The 25397-nt window shown below is 36.6% G+C and overlaps 1 protein-coding gene across 1 annotated transcript in view; it reads left to right on the top strand.

The window, feature by feature from the left end:
* LRP1B (LDL receptor related protein 1B) overlaps positions 1–25397 on the top strand; it is a 742991-nt gene that overhangs the window by 452338 nt on the left and 265256 nt on the right. Inside the window, exons 12-18 of the mRNA XM_075757248.1 lie at positions 1668–1848; positions 4766–4985; positions 7689–7878; positions 15235–15357; positions 16980–17120; positions 21225–21350; positions 23232–23348. Of these exons, the coding sequence (XP_075613363.1) occupies positions 1668–1848; positions 4766–4985; positions 7689–7878; positions 15235–15357; positions 16980–17120; positions 21225–21350; positions 23232–23348 (1098 nt within the window). The remainder of the gene's footprint in view (positions 1–1667; positions 1849–4765; positions 4986–7688; positions 7879–15234; positions 15358–16979; positions 17121–21224; positions 21351–23231; positions 23349–25397) is intronic.

Below are 25397 nucleotides of genomic sequence, written 5' to 3'. Positions count from 1 at the left end.
GGGTTTTTTTGTTGTTTGGGGTTTTTTTTGTGTTTTCAGCCATACTGACCTTCATTTTTATCATGGCAAAGGGAGGCAGCAATTTGGTGCTGTGAGTTCTCAGGCTCTGTTGAAACACTGAGTCACAGCTATTACGCTGTTACCCCATTATCTTTTTTAATCCAAGCATATGCACTGGTTCCCTGTGACAAGATACCAAAGTAAACAGTAAAACAAGTGTTTCCACCCCAAGTTTTACCTCAGAAAGGATACTAAAGCAAGCAAACGCAGCTTCCTCGGCTTGAGGGAGGCAGTGGGAGGCAGCAGCCGGTATCCCGGCCCTCAGCCCAGGGTGCCATGTTTCAGCTGCCAACCGCCCTGGGCTGGTCAGGGCCTATCCCAGCCACCTCTGAGGAAATGGCGGCAGGGAGAGGTTGTAGGTGTTGCAGGGCCAGGGCTGCCTGGGAAGCCATAGCTCCTCCTGCCCAGAGGAATGCTACTTGGAGGGACTGGGGAAAAGGGGGTAGGCAAGTGACATGCTTGGGCTGCTAGAGCATGTTTACAGGTGACGCAGAGGGACCAGAAAAGGTGGTGGTCACCAATGCTGTGGTCCAAGCTCCATGACTCCCCTCAGTATTGATGTCCCTCTGGTATTGCCTGACAAATGGAGGGATCAGCCTGTAAATGAAGAGTGACCACACCAGAATGAGCATGACAAGAGGGTTAGTGTTACATCAGCTGCGTGGCAAAGGGTGATGCCTAAAGTTAGGCAGTGCCTCAACCTTCACAATGCTACAAAGGCCAGGAGAGAATGACTGGAAATTCTCCCCACACGCTTCGACTTTGAGATCTTTCTGAAGGAAAAGGAGAAGGGTATGATGAAGAGAGATGGAAAACCTTTGAGAAACCTTATGCTGCTGGTTAAGGTATTGGAATCAAGTGGGAAAGGGCAGAGCTCAGTTAATGTTGCAGGGTGTTGGGTAAGCTTGTGGGAAAACTCATTGCTTGAGGACTTGTTTCACTACTTCTGAAAAGGGGGAACCTCCATGCTGTATGGAATGAACATTGTTGACTCATTTTGGTTCTGGATGGAGCCCTACTGCTGTCAAACTCATGAACCCGTCGGTACATCCAGTGGGAGCATTGCTCTTTGCTCGTGTATTGCTTAATATGTTAATAGCTTGCTTATGTACTTATCTGTGGAGAATAACTCAGACTCTTGTGATGTTCTTCCTTACATGTTTTGCAAAATGGAAACAAATGTAAACTGAATGTCTATCACAAGAATGGAACTTGTGATTTAGGTAAAAGCAAGATAATTTAGAGTACTAGAGCTGATCCTGGAAGCTGTTCTTGACTTGGGTGATACTGCCATTTAAGGTTAAAATTAAGTTTTGTTAAATAGTGATTTGCCCAGGGTCAGCTATGGTTAACATATGAAGGCTAATACTTTACACAAGTTTTATGACCAGTCTTTGTCTTGTGTAGAGTGTTTTCAGCAAAGATTAATTCTGACAGACACAGCAAATTTTAATATTGTATTCCAGCAAATATGATTCAGATTCAAGGAAATAATGTAATTTAGCTGCATGGATCAAATATTGTCTATTGTTTATATTAATGGATAATGTTAGAACATAAGCATATATTATTAATCTCTTATTACTGTCTTCTCTCTCTCTCAACAGATCTTGATAATGTTGAAGGTATAGCAGTGGACTGGATTGGAAATAATCTTTATTGGACAAATGATGGCCACAGGAAAACGATTGCTGTAGCCAGGCTGGAAAAAGCTGCTCAGAGCAGAAAAACTTTGTTGGAGGGAGACATGTCCCACCCTAGAGGAATTGTTGTTGATCCTGTCAATGGGTATGTAGTAGACCAATTTATGTTGTTTAATGCATGTCTTTATACTATAAATACAGAATTGAATTTTGCTTAGGATGGGGTTTGCAGAATCATGTAGGGGTCCGTAATTCTACAGTAGTCTATAATATCTGTAATTCCTGTGCAGCATTCTTGCCTGAAGCCTTCAGGAGAACCTGTATGCCCAGACACTGCTGAACCTATGCCAAGTTAATTTGAATGTGATTCACCTTTTTCTCAAACAAATTGAGTGTATCAGACCTGTATGTATTTTTAATACCAGTGAATTTTATAATACTCTCCTTTATTTCTCTCTTTTTAAGTCTTAATTTCTGAAGATAATTATAACCATATCCTTGTACACATTGGTTTACAAAACTAAACGAGACAGATACTTTTCATTACTTGGTAGCATAATTAATTGTGATAGGCTGCATAATAAAAAGAACATTCTATTAGTGTGGCATAGTTGTGGTTTACCTAAAAATTCACTGTTACATTTCTCGAGGGAATTGTCACTGGAGAATGATGTAGGCAGGTAATTCTAGTATGGCTGGATTGATTGCTGTTTTCCTAGCCCTAGAATGTATTTACACTATCAGGTTTTCACTTTTGAGCTTGTCCTTTGAGGAATGGAAGTGACTGTGGAAAGGCTACAATTAATTAAGGTCAGACAGTAAGGATGTAAAATCAGACCACAAACCATAACCATACCTACAATTACTTTGTTAAATTTTCCAGCTCAGTAAATGCATGGCACAGGAAATAGTGTATGAAGATGTATTGTCTGAAAAGGGCTATTATACAAAACACTTTTCTAATAAAATAGCATGCCCTTCGTGATTATACTTCTCATGGAAGCTTTTCCTGAGGGATAGCATTTATTATGGCATTTTAATTATGTTTAGAAAATATTAGTCTTGACTTAACCAATGTAGAAGCATTAACTGCATTTTGAGATACAATTAAAGCACATTAATGTAAATGTCTGTTACTGTAAGCATGTTTTAGCTTATGACATGATAACTAGAATAAGTACAGACAAAAAGTTAATGGAGAAAAGCTCACTAATTGCTGTTGAGCGGTCATGTAAATACTTGTAAAACGTTTTTTGTCTTCCAATAAAATAAGTACCATATTGACCTGGATTTCTGCCTGAGATTCTGGGTGTATGCACATTTTATAATTCCGTGATTAAACCTAGTGGGTTTTGAGTCAAACATGCAATGAAGTTTGTAAGTCTCTTGGAGCAAAACTTGGTTGATGTTCTTAACAATTGTTTACAAAAACATTAAAAGAAGGCAAAACAACCTTCTCGTGGCTGACTTGGAAGAGACCGAAAAGAAATGAAAAAAGGTTCATTTGCATATCTGTAAATCTGTGTGATGATGGTGCAATTTTTTCTTCATCTTCTCCAATTCTTTATATAAAAAAACAATTCATCAAATTATACTTCTACATAAAAGTGTATTTGAATAAAATCTTTGACCAGGGGTATTGGCATCATTTACAAAGATCTGAAAACAAAACTGTTTTTCAATTCACCATTTCATTATTCTGTAAATTCAGAATTTAAATTCCAGGACTTTATTCTTCAAAGTACAGACAGGTTAAGTGGGTTAGGATCACGCAAGTTATTTCAGAAATCTGCAGAATTTCAGAAACATAAATCTGGTGAAATCAAAGGCAAGGCACATAAATACCAATTAAATCATGACGACTTTAACAAGTAGGATTCATTTAAGATCTGAATGTTTTTTCCTCTATTTAATGCTTAATAATTGAAATCCTAGATTTGACTTTAAAAGTAAACATCTACTATCTAGCAAATGTTTTCAGCATATTGATGTCACCGTGCATTATATGATCTGAAATGCTGTTAGACGCTTCATAGACTACATATAGGCTTCAATGTGTTTCTTCCCATGAACCTATTTTTCCTTTGGGGAAAAAATGTAAGAGAAAAGAGGTGTTTCTTAGCATATTTGCTACTCTCTGCTTTTGTATAAGTTCAAGTTGTTTATTTGAAATTCTTGAAATCAGAGTTGTCACCAGCAAATTCTGTAGTAAAATATGATAATCAGATTAATTCAGTAAGGAAAAAAAAAAAGGGGAAAAAAAGTATGTAGAGTGTGTTCTGTAGTGTCCTTTGGAGAAGGACAAAGCTCAAAGAACTCATCTGACCTTACTTACTACAATGCTTGCTTAATTTTTCCAAACTAGCATAGCTACTTCTTTTTCAGAATTGTTTTGGCTGTCTACATTGCTGCACTGTAAACCATAAAACTATGTGAAAATTGCCTACCAGCTATTTAAAAAATACTTTTTATAGCCATTTATCTTTCTAAACATTTTTGTGAGAGACAGAGTGCTCATAAAGTTTTTTGAGTAATTTAGCTGCTTTCATGTGGGATGTGAAGTTCACAGAATGTCAAGGTTATCCTGTAGCTATTAAATTAGGTTGCAATTAAGTCATATATTGCAGCTTTTTTGATAGTATTAAGCATAATAAAAAGCAGATTTGCACCATAAAGGCAAATTAGACTTGGCCAAAAAAAAACCAGTAAAAGTTTGAACTTTGTGACAAAGTCAATAAAATTGCTGGTTTAAAAAAAAAAAAAAATCGTAATTGTGCTGTGATTAAATAAGATCTTAATTCTTTCACTTCTCATGTCTGTTAGCCCATTTGGCATTCAAGGAATTCATTACAATATGAGCAAAATGCCAAAAGTTTCATTTCAGCAGCAACCAGTACACAGGGAAAGTAAATACAGTTGTAGAAATAGCAGTGGAATGAAACATGCAAAAGTTAAAGTCGCTCTGGCTTGTGGATATGCTGTGGCAAACTTCTGCTAAAAGTCTACAGTATAATTAACATGATTAAAATGGTATCTGAATGTTCATTTTTATAATTTCGTAGCTGGATGTATTGGACAGACTGGGAAGAAGATGAAATAGATGACAGTGTGGGAAGAATTGAGAAGGCATGGATGGATGGCTACAGTCGGCAGATTTTTGTAACATCAAAGATGCTATGGCCAAATGGTTTAACTCTGGACTATCATGCCAATGTATTATACTGGTGTGACGCCTATTATGATCACATTGAAAGGATATTTTTGAATGGTACTGAGAGAAAGGTAAAAGAAAAATACTGCTGTTTTGCCACAGGCATGGTCTTTCTCTGGATTTTATTGTGTTATGTTAAAAAATACTTTTCAAGTTTTTTAAAGTCGGCATGACCCCATGGCTAGTCTGGTGTCATCTCTGTTGAAACAAGCAACGTTGGCAGTCTCCTGTAGGACACTATAATGCAGCTTGAAATTTTTCACTTTAGAAAGTGACACAAAAGTTGATTTTTTGTTTTTAATCTATTTTTCTCATGTGAGTTACATTGTGATTGAGCCACACAGCTCCAAAGAGCTTTTCAGTAGGGAGAAAAAACTTCTTTTGGCTCTGCCAGAGAGAGGCTTTCATTTAACTTTACTGGATAAGCTGCTTCAATGAATCTCGGTGTCCCGTTTGAGCATTTGTTGAGTGCTTCCCCTCTGCATATTACCACAAGTGCAGTCAAAGATGGAGAGAGGTTGTTTTAGTTGTCACTATACTAGCTGGATACAGCTATACTAGCTGGATAGAAGTGCTGTCTTGTTTCATCGAAGTAACAAGCAAAGAACAAACATCTGGAAACAGTTAAAGCTTACACTGGACTCTGATTATTTGGGGAAGGTTTAGCATCTGCTTCATAAAATTAGTACTCTGACAACTGAAAATGTATTGTTAATTGAGAATGGTGGGCGTTAAGTCCTTTTGTGGGAGGATTTTGTCACAAAATATGTGTGTCCTGTGACATCTCACTTATCCTTCACTCATGATTCCCTGTGTATGATGGCCTTGATGGGCCAATACACAGATCTCTTGTACTGAAAGTAGTAACTGTAGACACAGTCCTCCCTGGAACTCATCCCTGTACAAGCTGGTATGGCTTTAATATTCCTTTTAAAATCCTTTATATTGAGTCATCTGTTGTTAAGCCTGTACTAACGCTGTAGTGTTGCAGTTTGTCATAATGGCTAGGTCAGGATTTACATTTAGCGCTTCTACTTTTGCTCCAAATCCGTTATGGTCGTGTAATGGAGGGGGAGAGGAGGGCAAACACATTGGCAGAAAAGACATTTTTTAATTAGAGATCCTTGTCTACTAGCAATGCTAGACTTCCTGAAAAGTTCTTGGACTAACAGATCTGGGAAGGTTAACTGCAGCTGCCATGGGTTACACATGGATTACTAGTGAGAACTGCTGGGTTTGCCTCCCACCAGAACTGATGAATAATAAGAATCACCTGTCTTTACAGGTTTTATTTTGAGGTGTGTCATGGAATGGTTCTGTTTTTTAAAAAAGTGTTTTTCTCTAATCCTGTGATTTCAGTAAAATGCGTAGCCATTTGAATGAAATTGATGTGGCCAGAAATAACTAGTAGATACTTACTTTTGATGCTGAATAATTTCTTCTTTATTATAGGACATTTTGGTCAAAGTATAACTGGGTCAATAGCATCTTTAATTCTGTAAGTGTCAGTATAGTGAAGATTTTGGGGAGTGGGGAAGTCCTACAAAAATTCCAGCAGTAGATGGTGGATGATTGACTGATGGATTAATTTTGATCAAAAGCAGTTAACTGAGATGAGGAGTTCTGAACAAAAGAATTCCAAGCCCAAAGAGAAAATTTGAAGGGCAAAAGGGGACGATGTTTGTCACCTCATAGTGGTTATATTTTAGTGGCTTGTGTCTCTAAATAGAGACAAGGGAGGGCGTCTGATGAACTGCTTCCTTCTCTCTAGAGGCAAGATAGAAATTCACTGTTGGGCATTAGTTCAAGCAAGGACCCCAGCCAGCAGAAGAAGATGGGAACTTAGTCATTCCAAACTGCAGCTGCTGTGATGAAGTATAAAGGCAGGGCTCCCAAAAGTAGATGATTTAGAGTTCTGCAGTTTTCTGTGTCTTTTTAAAGTAAATAATTCTAATTACTGTAATTTACTTGATGGTAAGTTTAGACTCTTTTAAAAGTTTTGTTTTCCTTCTGTAGGGACTGAAAATATTTTTAAACTGTTCCTCTTTATCTGAAAGTTCTTGTGAGAGGAAGTTGCAATTCTCGTGAAAGGAGGCCTGAGACTGGAGTGATAGCAAATGACACAGTTTTAGAACATTTCTGCCACCGATAAAATAAAGACAAGATTTGGAGTGTAATTTGTAGTTTTATGTACGAGTTAATAAACCAGAAGTAGAAAGTGCCTGAAAGAAAGTTTGTCTTATTTTAGGAACAAACTGTGGCATGGTTTTTGGTTTGGTTTTGTTGGGTTTTTTTAAGTTATCACAAACTAGAGAGGAAGTTCACAGAAATAAATAAGCAATGTCTGCACTTACTTCACATTTCAACAAAAATACCCAACTCATACACACTATTTTTTACTTTAAAAGAAGCAGATATTTGATATACTTGACAGATACTCAAAGTTATGTAAATAGCCATGCTTCCTTGCTAAGGAAAAACGTAGATATTTACTGAATGTAATGGTTGCATGGTTAACTACATTCCTCTGCCTTATATGACAGGGGACACTTAAAATGAATTTCTAGGAAGTTTTGAAGTTAGATATTGATGCTGGTGCATAGAATGGCTTTATACTCTTTATTTGATTTTTATTGCATTAAGTTGTTATGTTTGGGCACAGTGTTTATCTCAGTTTTCCTATTTCCAATTTTATGTTTTTTGCAGTGTATATTAAGAAAAATTAATAATTGTTTTAACATTGCTAATATTCACTTACCACTAATTAATTGCAGGTAGTCTACAATGGAAAAGATTTAAATCATCCTTTTGGACTGTCACATCATGGAAATTATATTTACTGGACAGATTATATGAATGGATCAATTTTCCAGTTGGATCTGATTACAAGGAATGTGACACTGCTAAGGAGTGAGAGACCACCATTGTTTGGGCTCCAGATTTATGATCCACGTAAACAGCAAGGTATTTAGAACATATGATTTCTCCAAAGGTCTGTTATAAAAGGATATTTTCCCTTACAGTATCCTGGTACTTTGAGGTGACTAGATGAAGAAGAATAGAAAAAAGAATGTGACTCATGGCATGAGAAAGACACTTTCTGGTGTTTCAATCCATTGATGTTGAAATTGATCATCTCATACTTGCTAAAAAGTGAATCATAGTGTTATACCTGTCTGAATTTCTTCTGTGTATTTACACTGCCTTTATTGCCATTTTTCTTGTGTGTCAATGTGATACTGTGAAAGTACAAAATAGAATAGATAACATATACACATGGGTTCATAGCCATAAAATATTTTACTGCATTTCCCTTTCCCTAAATATGATCATAGATTCTGTCTGTCTTTTCTTTTTTGTAATTTTATCCCCTATCTTGGTGTACATCAGCACTGTATGACTTAATCCCCTGAAAGTATGTGGTGCTGTTACACAGAATCAAAGTAAGTAGCCTTTGAGAGTAGTGGAAAAATACATAGTTGTTGCTACTGACATCAGTAGAGAAATGAGATAAAGGCCATGGGTGGAGTTTAGAAATTGCAATTGCTACTATGCAGGTAAATTTATAAATGTATTTTACTGAAGAAAACTTGGGAATCCATTTACTGCATACAGTGTTCAGATGAGTTGTTGAATATTTGCTCTCTTTAATGACAACAGTTCTGGCTCATGTCTGCTACAAAACATAAAATTTAAAATCAGGAATTAACATAAATACAATACTGTTTAAAAGATTACGATATTAAATACTAAGGTCTGTAGATCTCATTAATTTCTATAGAACATTATTTTTGATCTAGAGAAGTAGAATGTTTTGAAGTTCAACGGTTCTATAGAAAATCAGAGACGCTAAGGTATTGGCAATTCTGCTACCTTTGATTCTGTACGTAAACAAAAAAACCCCCAAAACCCCAAACCCCCAAACAAACAAAAAAACCCACCACAAAACAGAAAAAAAAACCCAAAAAACCCAAAATGTAAATTTCACCATTTATCCCAATGCTACTGTGTTGGTTTTGCGTGGCAAGGTTTTGGTAGCAGGAGGGCTACAGGGGTGGCTTCTGTGAGAAGCTGCCAGAAGTGCTTCCCCTGTGTCTGATAGAGCCAATGCCAGCCGGCTCCAAGACGGACCCGCCGCTGGCCAAGGCCAAGCCAATCAGCGCCTCTGTGATAACATATTTAAGAAGGAAAAAAAACAGTTAGAAAGCGCTTGTGCAGCCGGAGAGAGGAGTGAGAAGATGTAAGAACATCTGCAGACACCAAGGTCAGTGCAGAAGGAGGGGGAGGAGGTGCTCCAGGCGCTGGAGCAAGATTCCCCTGCAGCCCGTGGTGAAGACCATGGTGAAGCAGGCTGTCCCCCTGCAGCCCGTGGAGGGAGGATGAGGGGGTGTAGAGATTCCACCTGCAGCCCCTGGAGGACCCCACGCCGGAGCAGGTGGAGACACCTGAAGGAGGCTGTGACCCCGTGGGAAGCCCACGCTGGAGCAAGCTCCTGGCAGGACCTGTGGATCCGTGGAGAGAGGAGCCCACGCCAGAACAGGTTTGCTGGCAGGACTTGTGACCCTGTGGGGGACCCACGCTGGAGCAGTTTGCTCCTGAAGGTCTGCACCCCGTGGGAGAGACCCACGCTGGAGCAGTTCATGAAGGACTGTAGCCCGTGGGAAGGACTCACATTGGAGAAGATGGTGAAGGACTGTCTCCCGTGAGAGGGACTCCACGCTGGAGCAGGGGAACGATGAGAGGAGTCCTCCCCCTGAGGATGAAGAAGCGGCAGAAACACCGCGTGAGGAACTGACCGTAACCCCCATTCCCCGTCCCCCTGTGCCACTGAGGGGGGACGGAGGTTGAAGCTGGGAGTGAAGTTGAGCCCGGGAAGATGGGAGGGGTGGGGGGAGGTGTCTTAAGATTTGGTTTTGTTTCCCATTCCTCTACTCTGTTTTGCTTAGGAATAAATAAGATGAATTCCCTCTCTAAGTTCGGTCTGGTTTGCTTGTGATGATAATTAGTGAATGATCTCTCCCTGTCCTTATCTCGACCCGTAAGTTTTTTTTCGTTGCACCTTTTCTCCCCTGTCTAATGAAGGAGGGGAGTGATAGAGCGGCTCTGGTGGGCACCTGGCCCTCAGACAGGGTCAACCCACCACAGCTACTTAGTACAGATACGTTAAAATGTGCTTGTTAAAACAGTGATTTTGGTTATTTATTTATTTCCTCATTCATTTTTAAAAGTTTTCAGGACCTTTTACAAGTACATTGTCCCTGTGTATAAAGCTCAATTTTATTTTCATGATATCATCACCTTCAGATCTGGATGTGGGTACAGTGTCTTATTCATGTCTGTTCTCAGCCCTTGGAAGATTTGACTGTGTCTCTGTCATTTGTAGTCAATGAATGTCCTAGAGGGCAACTGATAAAACTAGTACAGCGTGGATAGAATCAAAACATTAGAAAAAATATTTAACATTCATGGATACAGAGAAAATATTTAGCCTTTATATTTGTTATATGCATATATCTATATGCCAAATGAGTATATATACATTTCTCTGTGTATAGAAAAATAATACTTTCATACATATATGAAAATAAAATAGAATGAATATTTTCCTTGTATATACTGGCTAAATATTTTGCATAGGTTTATTTCAGAGGTTTTATATACCATGCATACTAAATATTATTTCTCTTCTGTCTAGTCTTACCATTTTTTCCATCCAGTAAAAAAACAACTGATGATTTATAAAGGGAAGATAACAGTTCAGTTTTCAAAATGGTGCTAAAGTATGAAATTGGAAGTGCATACGTGTATAGGCAAAATTCTCGGCATGTAATATCTGCACGTATAGGGTTGTTTAATTTTGTGTTTCATTTTAAAATTGAATATATTTGAAGAGTTGTATATGTAGTTAATATTCTTTGGAGAAGACAAAGACTTCTCTATATAAAAGTACATTTTCCAGTGTGTTTTTCCTTGGGAAAACCACTTTTTACAATGTCTCACTTAACTATCTGAGGCCCTACTGAAAAGCTTGGTGAATTTCTTTACAACAGATTAATATGAAGTTTTCCCTTTCCTGCTGAATAGCATTTTTATATGTCCAGCTAGGCTTTCTTAGGGAAAGCCATTGAGATTATTACTTGATTAGGGAGTGCTGAGGTCCCAACAGCCAACTTGTAATTGGTTTTATGAGTATGGAGGCAATGCTGAAATTTTCTCTTCTGCTATTTTAACATCTAAATTTTCAGTACCTAAACCAAAATGTAGTATGTCAAGGTCATTGTAACAGTGCGTCTCTTATCACAGATGCTTTTCAGGGACTGTTTCTTACTTCCAAAGTCATGTAAAAGCATATTGTGTTTGGGGATTTTTGTTGAGTTTTGGGGGGTTTATTTAAGACAAAATCTGCCCCCAAACCTACCCTCAACTTGGTCAAACTTCAGAATACTTTGAACTGTGTCTGCTAAGATAAAATATGGTGATTGCCATAAATACTTCTGCTGCTTTATTCAGTACTCAGAAACTTCCTTTGCTTTTTAGAAAAAAGGGAGAATTAAAAATGAATGCAATTGCCATTAGCTTCAAATAAGCTAACACCAGAGACTTGAAGACTAAAATATTACCTTAGACATTTTTAGCTAAATAAGCTTAAATATTGAGAATGAGAATTTGGCTCATTAATGCTTCTTTGTTTGAAATTGCAATTGGAATTTTGTAAGCTAACTGCAGCCTTTAGGATCTTCCCTTTTTGTCATGCTCGGTGAGGTTGATCTTACATTGTTTCCAAAAGAGCATAAGCATTTATTTTAGAGAAAGTGAAGCTAATTTTGTGTGTTTGTGTATTTCTTCTGAAAGAACAAGATGAAGGCTGAATCATGTGGTACAGAGAAAACCATAGTAGTTCATTTCATGGTAGGAGTTATGTTTTACAGCTTATGCACACATACCTTAGAAACATTTGGCTCTGATATTTTGAGGTTATTGGTTTGATGCTGCTGTTTTTGTCACTGACTACACAAGCAGAAACCATGTCAGTTCATTTCGTCATAGTTGAATTGAGGCTGGCAATTTTATCAGGAGGTCTTTTACAGGATACTTGACTGTGCCAATCCTGCTTTGCTTAGTACTGCCGGTAGAAACATGAAGCTTGTTTGGGATCTCCTTAAGAAGAGGTGTTTTTTCACGGTCTTTGTATCACATAAGGCATCCTCCTCTTCCAGAGAAACTTTTTTTTTTCTTGCTTTCAGAGATTAGAATTCATCTTATGCTCTTAGGCGTAGTCTTTGGGTTTACAGTGTGTCAGGAATACCTTAAAAAATGGGGAGGTGATGGGAAGCATAGTAGTCATGGGAGTTGGACCTGCCAAGGCCTGTGGGTATTTCCACTGCTATGAAAGGGGAGATTGCTATTTGTATGTAAGTAATTCTTGTGTAAGTCCATTTACAGCAATTAAAACAGCCTTCTTTGAAATCAATTGATGTTTTAACTCCTCAGATTGTAAAGAAGAGCTGCTTGAGCCCCAGGCTGCTGCTCTTCATAGGTGTAGTATGATTGTAAAAGTAGGCTTATACAATTTTAGCAGTACTTGAGGTTAGCTTTATGGGAAGGTACAAACATAAATGAATACTCAGAAAAACATAGAAGTACAGTGATTACTAAGCAGCAATAAATAATTTTGTGTATCTTAAGAAGATTAAACAAATATATATGGTTGCCATATTTTATTTTATTTTTTTTTCCTGAGAGTGATGACTGAGATGCAAGTACATTTTTGTCTTAGCTCTGGCCTAATTTTTTAGCAAATTAAAATGGAATCAGTCTAATTTAATCATATGCAAGTGGCAGGGCAGCAGCTGTTTTAAAAGCTGACAAAATCTGAAAAAAATATGATAATAGCTTTGAAAGTTCTTTTAAAATTTCGGGAATATTTTAAGAACACCTATATAAAATAGCTGTTTTGACCAGCAGTTGAAGAAATTTAATTTCATAAATACTTGGTAGCTAAACACATTCCACAGCTTACTCAAATAAAGAGACTTGTACTGCATTTCAGCAGACATTTTAGCCCAGGAGTCTCTTCAGTGAGACTGATGGGACTCAAGGTCTCATTGCACCTTCAGGTTGAAGATTTCCTTAAACCTCACTTTATAAACTTTTACCTAGGATCTTGTTTCTTTAACTCCTAGTACTTGATATTTTCCTTGTTGTCATCCTCTCTTTTATCACTTACTTAGCAAGTAACTGACTCTGCTGTAGTTTGTCATCCCAATTATGAGGTTAAGTAGGAACTTTTCATCTTCAAGGCAGACCAGTTGACTTTGATCTAGTGTTTTAATTTTGATTTATTTTAAGCTTGCATTGGGCTTCAGAATCATTGTGGGGTTTCAAAGTGTTTTCTATATTTATCTTAAATAGTCTTTTATTCTATAGCCTTATTCTTTTTTAGTTATCTGACAAACTCATGTATATTCTTTAATTAAATAACTGCAAATTTACTTGACTACAGCTCTATAATTTTGGATTCACTTTGAAGATTATACTTTGGTTGGTTTGTTTTGGCAGCTTCTGATATCTTCTTAAATCTTTGTGTTACTGAAATTCTTTGATTTGTACAATGGTTGGCCCTGTAAAGATGTAGAGAGTTTCAAGGCTACTTTTTCTGAGGTGGTGGTGTACCTGAGATTTTCCAAGATTTAAGTGAAAATACATCCCTTATTCTTTTGATGTTTTGTTCATATTGTTTGGGTTTTGGTGAGCAGAGACCTAATAAAGGAGTCAATTTTTATACATTGTATACATTAGGCCATTGTCTAAAACATGAAGTCAAGATCCAATACAGTATTTTAAGTCCCCAGTCTGTTGGAGCTGCTCTGTCTAAAATTGTGATCCAGCTCTCACACTTCACAGAGAATTCCAATTTTCTCTGTTTATACAGCTATGGTTTTGCCATCTCCCCCACACCCTACCCAATGAAAGTACAGGTACCACAGTGGCTTCCCACAGCATTCTGTATTAATTATTTTACACAAATTTATTTGAAAGTTCAATGGGGTTTTAATGGACTGTAGGCACATGTGCTTCTGAGAAATGATGTATGGTGGGTCAGAAAAAAGTCTAGGAATAGACTATTATGAAATTCTCAAGGTCTGTATTGTAAGACATCGTGAGGTACATCTTAAAATTTGAAAAATTTCAAAGTGTTAAATTATTTGCAAATTATTCATTTGATTATTTGAAAATGTTTCCCTGCACATGCAGTTATGGCTCTAACAGGACAGTTTAATATATGTGTTTGCAGCCACCATAATGAGAACATAATACTATATTTTCTATGAAAAGAGAAGGGGTAGTACTTTGAGGAGAGGGAATTGTGTGGAGTCTGTTTTAACCCAGGAAGTTGCTGAATGTTTTGTACACATAAAAAGGAGGAGCAGAGGAAGGAACACCTGCTTTTTGCTAGGACAGGAAGATGAAAAAACATAGTTTTAATTTAAAGATTCAGCAGACATGAAGTTTTATAGCTTGCCTGATCATAGTTATCACCAACACTTGGAATTAACAGAGCTTTGGTCATCAGAAGTTGAATGCCCTCAGCAGTGCACATCTAAGCAATTAGGTCATGACCAAAGTGACCCAAACAGAAATTGTAACACTTGTTTCAGTGGGCATCGATTTTAAGTCTACTTGCCTAAGAAATGAGGTAGCAAGGATGCAGCAGTCCTTGGTAGATGATTAAAACACCTGACAGCTGTCAGAATCTTAATGTGAACAGCATACAGCTTTTGGGAAGAAACAGTAACACAGAAAAAGAAAACAGAGAAATAGCAGATGTATTTAGAAAAGAGTAGTGGAATATCTGCCTTGCATTCTATCTGCCATAGATCTCGTTATACTTTTAATTTATGCTTCCTTTCTCTTTTTTTCTCAGTCTGCATTTGTAGTCACATTGTTTTAACATGTGCAGATGCCAGTATACTTCCAAACATTCCTTTATATACTGTTTAATTTCTTGAAACAACTATGTGCATGTAGCTGCGTGATATTAAATTTTTGTAATATTTGATCCCCTCATAAAAAAGGGAGGTAAAATGTTGTGACCTGATGGTGTAGGGGTTTTTTTTATTCTTACAGGTTATTGCAACCTGTAACTAAAATTGTTTAAATATTATAACCTGTAGTAACAAAGCTGTGAGAATAATCTGTCCTTAAAATGAGAGGAAAATAATGTTAAAAAATTCTTGATGTGCTTACGTTCTAAACAAAAAAAATCCTCTAGTTCTAGCATGGCTGTTAGTTTTAAAGTTGCTTTTTCTGTTTTCACAGGTGATAATGCATGTCGTGTTAATAATGGAGGCTGCAGCACTCTTTGTTTAGCCATTCCTGGAGGCAGAGTTTGTGCCTGTGCTGATAATCAGCTTTTGGAGGAAAACAGTACAACGTGCATGAGTAAGATTTTTAAAGAATATCTGAGTTGAGACTTCTGTTAAGGGATCATGTCAAATATGAAAATAAAATAAGAAAGTGCAGTCTTCTAGAGGCTTTTTGCCGTTCTGTAAGACAAAGAAATATTCCTTGAATAAAGATTCTAATTGAAGACAGTTTATTAAATATAATAAAGATTTTTCTAAAAAGACAAAATATTAAATACACAATATTTGAGGATAAAATGCATTGGAAAATATTTCAGAATGTCTGGTATGATAAAGAACTTAAATATTTCATTGAACTCTTTTAAAGAATATCAGAAATACCACAAAATGTTATGATTAAATCTCTATAAACTGGTTTCAGATTATTGTATGGATTAAGTATCTTAAATTGAACTCTGACTTAGAAAATGTTTGTGCTGAAACCGTTCATAAAACATGTCAAGCAGATATATTTGTGTATAATATGACCTGACACAGACTGCACAAATTTCACTGTCTTTTCCTTAAATCTCTTCCTTGGATATCTTCATCGAAACACCAATAAAAAAATAAATCTGTTACTAATAAAATGTGGGATTTTCAATTAAAAATAAGAACTCATTGGATGATACAGATATTTTTAAAAATGTTTAGACCTGATATTTGTAACTTACTCAAAATTCTCTCTCTTTTTTTTTTTTTTTTTTTTTTTTTTAATCTCATTGATCTGTTCCTTGAAGTGTAGTGTGTAAAACTTTAGGTCTCCAGCAGTAAGTCTAGCAGAGATGAGTAAACCATAAGGATTATTTCATAACATGATGAATATTATTGAGCTTGCAATTACCTTGAATTTGACCCAAATACATGGCTGGCAGAGCCATCACTGTTGCTAAAGAAAACTATTTTTCTTTTTAGCAGAAAATACTGGAAGGTGGACTTCTCACTGGTAAGATGGAATGTAAGCATTAGGAAGAGAGGTTAGACACTTTCAGACCTGAACAAAGCAGGTTTCCTGCTTTTTTCCCCAACACACTTCATTGCCCAGCTCTTTCCAAGGACTTTCGTGTTCCTCATAGGGTCATAGAGTGATGTGTGGTATTTACACATTAAGCATTCTGAACCTTATGTTGAGAAATGTATCTGTCTGGATTTATCAATAAGCTTGTAGCTCACTACTTAATTCTACCTCAGTAGAATTTTATCCTTTCTTCTTTGCCGAGTCTGTACCAGTGCATAATGCAGGTGTTTGAGTTGTTGCTTGGATACAAGAATCAGCTTTTCAGTAATCGTCTTCTAGTCCTTTAATGTGCACCAGAATTTGGTCTGTGTCTGTAAGAATATTTTCTTTTCACTGGTGATGAGGCATTGCAATATTTTAAACTGATATTTTTACACTATCATCTAAGCACCAATTTAAAAAACAGTTTGAGTGCCATTCTGTTCTGAGTTCTTCCATTAAAAATATATTGCCTCAACCATACACTCAGATATGCATGCTGCTACAGGCTTCAGCTGGAATTACCTCAAATATGCAAAGTTTACTAAAAAATGTTCTGAAGAGTGATAATAAGAATTTATATCTATTTATGTAGAGGTAGTATTGCATTCTGTATGTATCAAGCTGATAAAATAGATGTGCTTCTTGGATATTTTTCCTAGTTAAACATGGAGAAGTGCTACCGCAGTTGTGCAAAGCTGAACAGTTTCAGTGTAACAACAAGCGCTGCATCCAAGATCGCTGGCGCTGTGATGGGGATGATGACTGTCTGGATGGCAGTGATGAGCATTCTGAAATTTGCTGTATGTATGCTTTTGCATTTTAACCCACAATTCATACTTTATTTTTAAAATTACAAAATTATGTCAGTCTGAGGGGAGTCAAACAAAAGTGATCATCCTTAAGTCATTCATGTAAATCTTTCATTTTCTCTTTTTTCCTGCATATAATAATAGTAGTCCTTTCAAATGACACATATACTCGCTTCATAGCATAGTACAGAGCAGTCATCTTTTGGTTTTGATATCATCATTTTTGATTCTTTAGATGCTTGTAGTTTTTGCTTTGTTTCCATTATTGTATTTTTTTTTTTTTTATATGGGTCACAGGATAATTCAGGTTGGAAGGAGCCTCACAGTATCTCTAGTCCAACCTTCATAAAGCAGGGCCAACCTCACCTCAACTTCTAGGAAAGTGGTGAAGCAATTAGTCCCAGAAACCATTTCCAAAGACACGAAGGACACAAAAGTGATTGAGAGTAGTCAGCATGGATTTATGAAGGTGAAGTCACACTTAGCCAACCTCATAGCCTTCTGTAGTGCTGTGACTAGCTTGGTGGATGAGGGAACAGCAGTGGATATTGTTTATCTCAACTTTAGTAAGGCTTTTGACACTGTCTGCCATACCATCCTCATAAACAAGCTGACAGAGGATTAAGGTAAGTGGACAGTGAGGTGGATTGGAAACTGTCTGTACAGCCAGACCTTGGGGCTTGTCATCAGTGGCACAATGTCCAGTTGGAGCTAAGTCACTGGCAGTGTAGCCCAAGGGTTAATGCTGGGGCCAGTAACGTCCTCATTAATGACTTGGACAGAGTGCACACTCGGCAAGTTTGTGGATGATGCTGTTGGTGAGTAACAGGCTGACCATTAGCCAGCAATGCACTTCATGGCATAGAAGGCCAGGAGCATCCTGGGCTGCTTTAGGAAAAGCATCGCCAGCAGGATGAGGGAGGTGAGCCTTCCCTTCTACTCAGATTGATGAGGTCATATCAGGAGGATGGTGTCCAGTTCTGAGCTCCCCAGTATGAAAAAAGATAGGGACTTACTGGAGCGAGTCCGGGAAAGGACCACTAAGATGGTTAAGTGACTGGCACATCTGTCCCAGAAGTTGGGAGAGCCGGGGTTGTTCAGTCTGGGGGAAGGGAAGGCTCAGTAGGGAACTTGCCAATGTGTATAAATACCAGATGGCAGAAGATGGACTCAAGAGCAGGAAGCCAGGCTCTTCTTAGTAGTGCCTACTAGGAGGACAAGAGGTAAGGACATAAATTGAAAAGCATGACATTTTATCTGAACACAAGAAAACACAGGGTTTTTTACTGCAAGCATAGTCAAACTCTGGAATAGATTGCCCAGAGAGGTAGTGGAGTTTCTGTCTATGGAAATACTTGAAACTTACATGGACATGGTCCTGGGAAACCTGCTCTAGTTGGCCTGGCTTCAACTGGGGATTGGACTAGGTGACCTGAACAGGTCCCTTCCAACCTTCAATGTTTCTGTAATGTATTTCTAAAAAACAAAACAAAATAAAATAAAACAAACAAACAAACCCCAACAAAAACCCCTACAAAACCAAACCACAAACGCCCCCCAAAACCAAACCAAAACAAAACCAACAAAAACCCCCAATCCCACACACACTTCCAGTTTTAAATTAGATTAGATTTTTAAATTCAAATTAAAAATTTTAAATTTAAATTTAAATGTACTTTGTCTTTAAAAGTACAGTTTTACTAGAGCTGTAATTTTTTACTGTAGAGGAGTCCTGATGTTGAAATGAAAAATAATAGAAAACATACCAATTACATATCTGTGTCATTCCTGGAAGATAGTTAGGTAGCCTGCTATAAAATTAAAGTTGCAGCAGTGAAAATGCCTTTTCTGACTCAATTTGTTGCAATGCTTCCTTTTTCTGTCATTAGATCATTTCTTTAAACCAAATCTCCTTTACTGAAATGAAAATACATTATATTTTTCCTATCAACTGTAGACATTGATGCACTCTTCTACTGTGCAGCATTGTTCTGTGTGTCTGAAAGCTCTTACTGTTGGCTCTCATTCTTACCTCTTTGAGACAAAACAGCTCTAATCTGTTATTTTTTTTTTTTTCCCAGTAGATTATGCTTTTTTGTAGATTTCATTGCTCTTTTCTGAACTTTGCCATGTGATCTTTGGGGTTTGGATGTCCAAAACTCGATCTGTGTACTTCTGCTGAGGCCTTTGGGAAGCTAGTTAGTCTGAGAGAACACATTTGTGAGGGTTGATAGTCCCATTTATGCATCCTTGGATAAATCCTACCTGCTCCACACTGACCTGATGTTGCTGATGCTGAGCTTGTGATTCTCTGTAATGCCTACATCTTTCTCTGTATGGCTGTTACATATTTTTTCTTTTTTTCCTGCATTTATATATTTTGATAGCTCCATGTAGTAGTCGTTACAGATTTCAGTCCTGACTCTTTTCAAAACATTTGTCCAGTCCTGAATTCTAGTGCTTACTAACATTTTATTTTCATACCAAGGACTCTTACACTTAAGTAAGAAGCTGAACTAATAAAGACAGTGGGAATGAAAATCTTTTGGCACAGTTGACTTTATTCTCATTTAAATTAGTGTAAATTAGGCCAGTTGATTGATCAAAGTTTGTAATTCTCAAAGTATTTATACAGATATAAATGAAACCATAATCTGGTCCCAAATCTGGATGTGATATATAGTTTAAGTGGCCAGTATGATAACAATAATCTCTTTTCAGCAGTTGCTATAGTAACTTTAGTAGTTCTTTTTGAGTTAGTCTGAAATATTTGCAATTATGAATAGAATATACACACATGTTAGTAAATGTATATGAGCAAAAACTTAACTACCATTTAAAACAATATCTATGTCTAGTATTGGAAGTCAGATTTTTTTTTTTTTAAAGTCTTCAAGTTTTAATGTTATTACATGGATGATAAATTTTTGTTCTCCAGTCACAGTGCAAACTAGGTTGCTTCATAAGTATTATGAAACTTGGAATACTTTTCTGCTAGGATTATTAATTAATCTTTACTTACAGTGTTCTTGCACCCACCACACAAAACGCTCATGAAGGGTTCATGTGCTATTGATATCACACTCGCTCTGTGTTGTTTTCAATCGGAAGAATAGGTAAAAAGGTCAAAGATAAAAGCTACTGAAATGTCAAGGATAAGCCTGCAAGATGTCCTTTCATTTTAAATACCGTTTGTTTCCAGATATATGTTAAACTTTAAAAAAAAAAAAAGAGGCTGTGGATGGCTGAGTCCGTGGAAAATAGCTTGAGATTATTTTTAACCCTGCATTTGAAACTGTGTGTAGTTTACTGCTCTTGTGTAGATCAAGATTAGCAAGATCTGCTAATAATAGATCCTGCTATTAGCACTTAGTACAGCTGCAAGAGCAGACCAGTAGTATTTACATAATTCCTCTGCATTCAGTCTTCACCCTTCCCATGATAATTGGTAGCTAGCAAAAGCATGTTTGAGATACCTCGGTCACTCTTGAATACCAGATTTTTTGGTCAGTTTTACACATTGTTACATATTTCACTTTTTGACACCTACAGTTTCACAGTAAGTAAAAAGCAGATCGATATGTGGCCATTGACAGGACGGTGCATCATTTTAGTAGCATTTTATAACCTGAGCAAATCCCTGCTCACCGTGGTATAGTATTTTGGATATGCACTTAGCTACTTGCATCTGTTCCCTTTGGTGGTTTGTTTTGTTTATGGGCACTTCAGTTTGTAAACCTCATCACATTGATAAAATGTGATCGAGAACATTTTTCTTTAAGGAGATAGCAACATTGTAAAATGCTGCTACCTTTTATCACCTACTAGTTAATAGAAGAGGATCTCCATATTGACATTAGTATGATAGGAGGATCTTTACTATGTATTGTTTGATTTATGATTGAACTACTGCAATATTTTTAAATTGACTGGTTTGCTGAACAGTTTTTATATCATGGTGATTCTATATGCAGGATAACCATACTAACTGCAGCACCAGGGAATACTATTTAAGGTATTATTTTCAGGTGGTTTTCTCTGATTATTTTCTTAGGTAAAAAAAACTCTTTTTTTTTTTTTTTTTTTTCTCCCCAGTCAATCATAGCTGTCCTGATGATCAGTTTAAGTGCCAAAATAATCGCTGCATCCCCAAGAGGTGGCTTTGTGATGGAGCCAATGATTGTGGTAATAATGAAGATGAATCAAATAAAACCTGTGCAGGTAAAAATTTTACTTACTTGTGCATAACTGCAATTCCATAAATAGTTCAAGACTGCTCTGAACTGAACTGAACCAGTCTGCTACTAGTAATCTGATTATTGCCATTTTAAATTAATTCAGATTTTGATGCCACTAAGGCAGGAATATAAATTATATTTTATTTAATCCTTGTGCTTGACTGTGCTTTCCAAAGTAATTCAGCACTTAATTTATCCATATGGGTTGACTGTCAAAGTGCTGCTTAGGTACAAACTTGTCCTTGCTAAATCTTTTTTGGCAGTTAGAATTTTGTTTGTTAACATGCTGTGATGAGTGCCGTGTCACTGGTAAATTTTATTTTATGCTGACAAAAGCATAATTAGTTATTCATTTTCCCCTTGGTAGCTTGAAATTGTTTTCATTTGTAAGTTATTAACTGTATAGTAGATTTTAAGGGAAATACCAAGATGAAGATCGTTTATTTACTCCACTGCAATAAATCATGGAATTCCAAGTCTGTCCTTTGCTTATATGGAGATGATGTTTAGTGCAGCTCGGTAGAGTGCACTAAACAGTCACTAAATATCTGATGTACAAAATACCAGACACCAATAAGCTGATGACTGTTTTAAACTGAAATGCAGTGACAGACAACATGCATTGTGTATTAAAATATTCCCTGAACTCATTTTCCTTGATATAAATTTTCATACGTGTAATAACCTGTTCACTTTGTTATTCATGCAGTTTGGCTAAAAGCCCTTTAGTGCAAATGCAGACCTATAGTGTCCATATCACCTCTACAGTGTTATTGCAGATTTTAATACATCTTGATATCCTTTGACATTCAATTGTTTGCTTGTAGGATAAGAGTCTGATTTGAAGATCATATTTTACATCCCTATGTCAGCTGGCTGTGGGTTGCATTTTGTATTCTTGTTTTTCCTTTAATTCCTGCAGTGGCAAACACTATTCATGTTTAAAAAATACTTTTTTGCAATATTTTAAAATTCTATTCTTCTATTGTATTTTGGGGTATTTCTATGAAGAAAAACAAAAGTGGTAATTGACAATAGCAAATGAAGAAATATTATTTTGATTATTGGGGTTTCTGATGTATCAGTCATTTTTTTTTTTTAAGTGTGTAATCACATATAGATGAACTCTAAAAGCTTAAATTTGGAATCAAAATCTGTGTCACTGTCACTGCCATTGTAGTTATGGGTTCACATTTTGAATAAACAAAATTGTAGGTAATGTCAGTTTTACATGTTAGATTTTTATTGAAGCTTTACTGTCCTTCAGCTTTCAAAGTAATTTATGTAGTTACATGGCATGATTTCTTTTAGTGGTCTTTATTTCTTCAGAAGACAGACATACATCATTTCCTTTAATGGATCACTACAGTTGCATATTTGCAAAGGCAAAGATTCTAAGAACGGTGAGGCCAGGCACATCACATACATGCTATATTACCATTTTACTGTGTAAATATGAATCTCACTAGATCATTATTTATGTTAAACAATACAATTTTTTTAATATTCCACTTGTAAGTTAGACATTTTTATGCCCTGAATTTTGTTTACTTCCACTCTAGCACTAATGTTATTTAATCAACCATTAATGCTTTTCTACCACCTAGTTTTATGTAATTACATATAAAACTTCATGTCCTCATATGTTAAAGAAACCACTAAGAATTCTACATAACAGAGGCAGAACACAGTCCTACAGATGACCTCAATTTTCTCTTGAATCAAAGCAGGTGAACGATGTTTAGTCAGATCAGGTAAAATGAGCAGCAGGCCAGGAGATGCCCTCCAGATACAGACATACCCCAAGAGACCTAACAGATGTAGTCCATTTCCCTTGCATTTTTGGAGTGTTTTGTCTTGACAGCAAGAACGTGTCAGGTTGACCAATTTTCTTGTGGGAATGGACGCTGTATTCCGACATCATGGCTGTGTGACAGGGAGGATGACTGTGGAGATGAAACCGATGAAATGATATCCTGTGGTAAGTAAATTTTCTTTTGGGGAAAAAAGTAAAATTATTTTATAAAAAGGTAAACACATACAGATGTCCTTTCACATGAACTGCTGGATAGAAAAAGTATGAGGGGCATTTTTGGTTTTATATGAACTGACAATATTCTTTCTGAAATAGCAAAAGTAACTTATTTGATTAATAAATAAACCCAAAGCAGAGGCTGCATTGTTTATTACCAAGTTTTTAAATACAATACTAAATATGCAGATCAGTCAACTTTTCTAATTTACAGCTTGTTATCAAATGCTGTGTTCTGGTTTCAGCTGGGATAGAGTTGTTTTTTTTTTCTAGTAGCTGGTATAGTGCTGTTTTTTGGATTTAGGATGAGAATAATGTTGATAACACACATGTTTAAGTTGTTGCTAAGCAGTCAAGGACTTTTCAGCTTCTCATACTGCCCTGCCAACAAGAAGGTGGAGGGCACTCAAGAAGCTGGGAGGGGACACAGCCAGGGCAGCTGACCCCAGCTGGCCCAAGGGATATTCCATACCATATGTCATGGTCAGCATATAACTGGGAGGTGGGCTGGGAGGCAGTTTGGCTCAAGGACTAGCTGAGTATAGGCTTCGATTGTGAGCAGTTGTGCTGTGCATCGTTTGTTTTCTATATTCTTTTTTTATTATTATTTATTGTTGTCTTCCTTTTATATCCCATTAAACTGTCTTTGTCTCAACCCACAAGTTTTACCATTTTTTTTTTATTATTTTATTTTTTTTTAATTCTCTCCCCCATCCAACTGGGGGGAGCGAGCAAAGGGCTGTGTGGTTGTTTGATCTGCCTGCCAGGTTAAACCACAACATACTGTCACCCTCAAAAATTGATATTTATCTCAGCCGCATACCTCTTCACATGGGCCCCCTCAGCATATTCCAGATGTCAATAAAATCAGACTGTTTCAAGACTGAACAGAAGGATATTTTATGGTGTATTTTGCTGAAAAAAATATTTTTTCTTCATTATATTGTGAGAGAGTATCAGCAGCTCTGCTGATTGCTGCTTTACCAAGAGGTGCACGGTCTCTAATCAGCTGTTTCCAAACAATTAAGATTTTTATAAGTCAGCAAGACTGCCTTCATCTGTTTGGCAGGTCGCAGGTAAGGGCTGTGAGTCTGAGAGCAAAAGGGTCAATGAGCTGTCTGCAAAATATTGTATCAGGGTGTTCCCTGTTTACAAGGTAATATCTGTGATATTATTTGACTTACTAATGTGAATTAGTATGTGTGTAACAATATAAAAGGGTATGTTTCTGAAATGGCTTTTCAAGAGTTTTCAAGAAAGAATGCTGACTGATTATTTTAGCAGCTTCAACCGTGTAAACATGAAGTGACAGGTTCTGCACAAAAAATAAAATCTAAAGTGTACTTGTTAGGATACTTAGTAGTTAGACCTGTATTTTTCTCAGATACAGCTGATATTCTAACGATTCACTGCTATAAAAATACAGTTTCTTAATCAAAATCAAACTATGATAGCAAGGTAGGTAGTTTATAAATCATTACCTTTTTTTTTTTTTTGCTTTTTTGAAACTTCTTGCTGCTGTAAGCCTTTTCAGTAGAATTCTATTACTGATAACAGTTTTTTCTGCCAAAATCTCAATACCTACAAAGCACTTGCAGTGGAGACCAGAAAATAAGAGAAAGTAAATGCATAAATGAAAGTCACAGCCTGATGCCATGATGCCCTGTGTGCCATAAACATAAATCTCCAAGACATCAATTACCAGACAATGTATGGAAGGTATTATGTAGGATCAAATCACTAAATTCTGTTCATCCATAATCCCTTAAGTTTGTTTAATTTTGAATTACTCGTTACTGGCAGCCAGCTAATACCCATTAGTTGGGTTTACATTGTTACTTTTCAAGTCCATATGTAATTCTCAGCATCTCCTTCTGTGACTGCATTCAAGAGTTTTCAGGATTTTTATTCCTAGAATATTCACCTGCTTTCTCTTGCCTTATTTTTTATTACTTTCTTCCTTTTTCTTCTTTTACTAGTGATAGGAACCAGAAGAAA

Source organism: Balearica regulorum, chromosome 6 (assembly GCF_011004875.1).
Source record: "Balearica regulorum gibbericeps isolate bBalReg1 chromosome 6, bBalReg1.pri, whole genome shotgun sequence".
Taxonomy (NCBI): domain Eukaryota; kingdom Metazoa; phylum Chordata; class Aves; order Gruiformes; family Gruidae; genus Balearica; species Balearica regulorum.
Note: the sequence above shows the minus strand (reverse complement) of the source record. Positions and strands in the feature narration are given on the sequence as shown.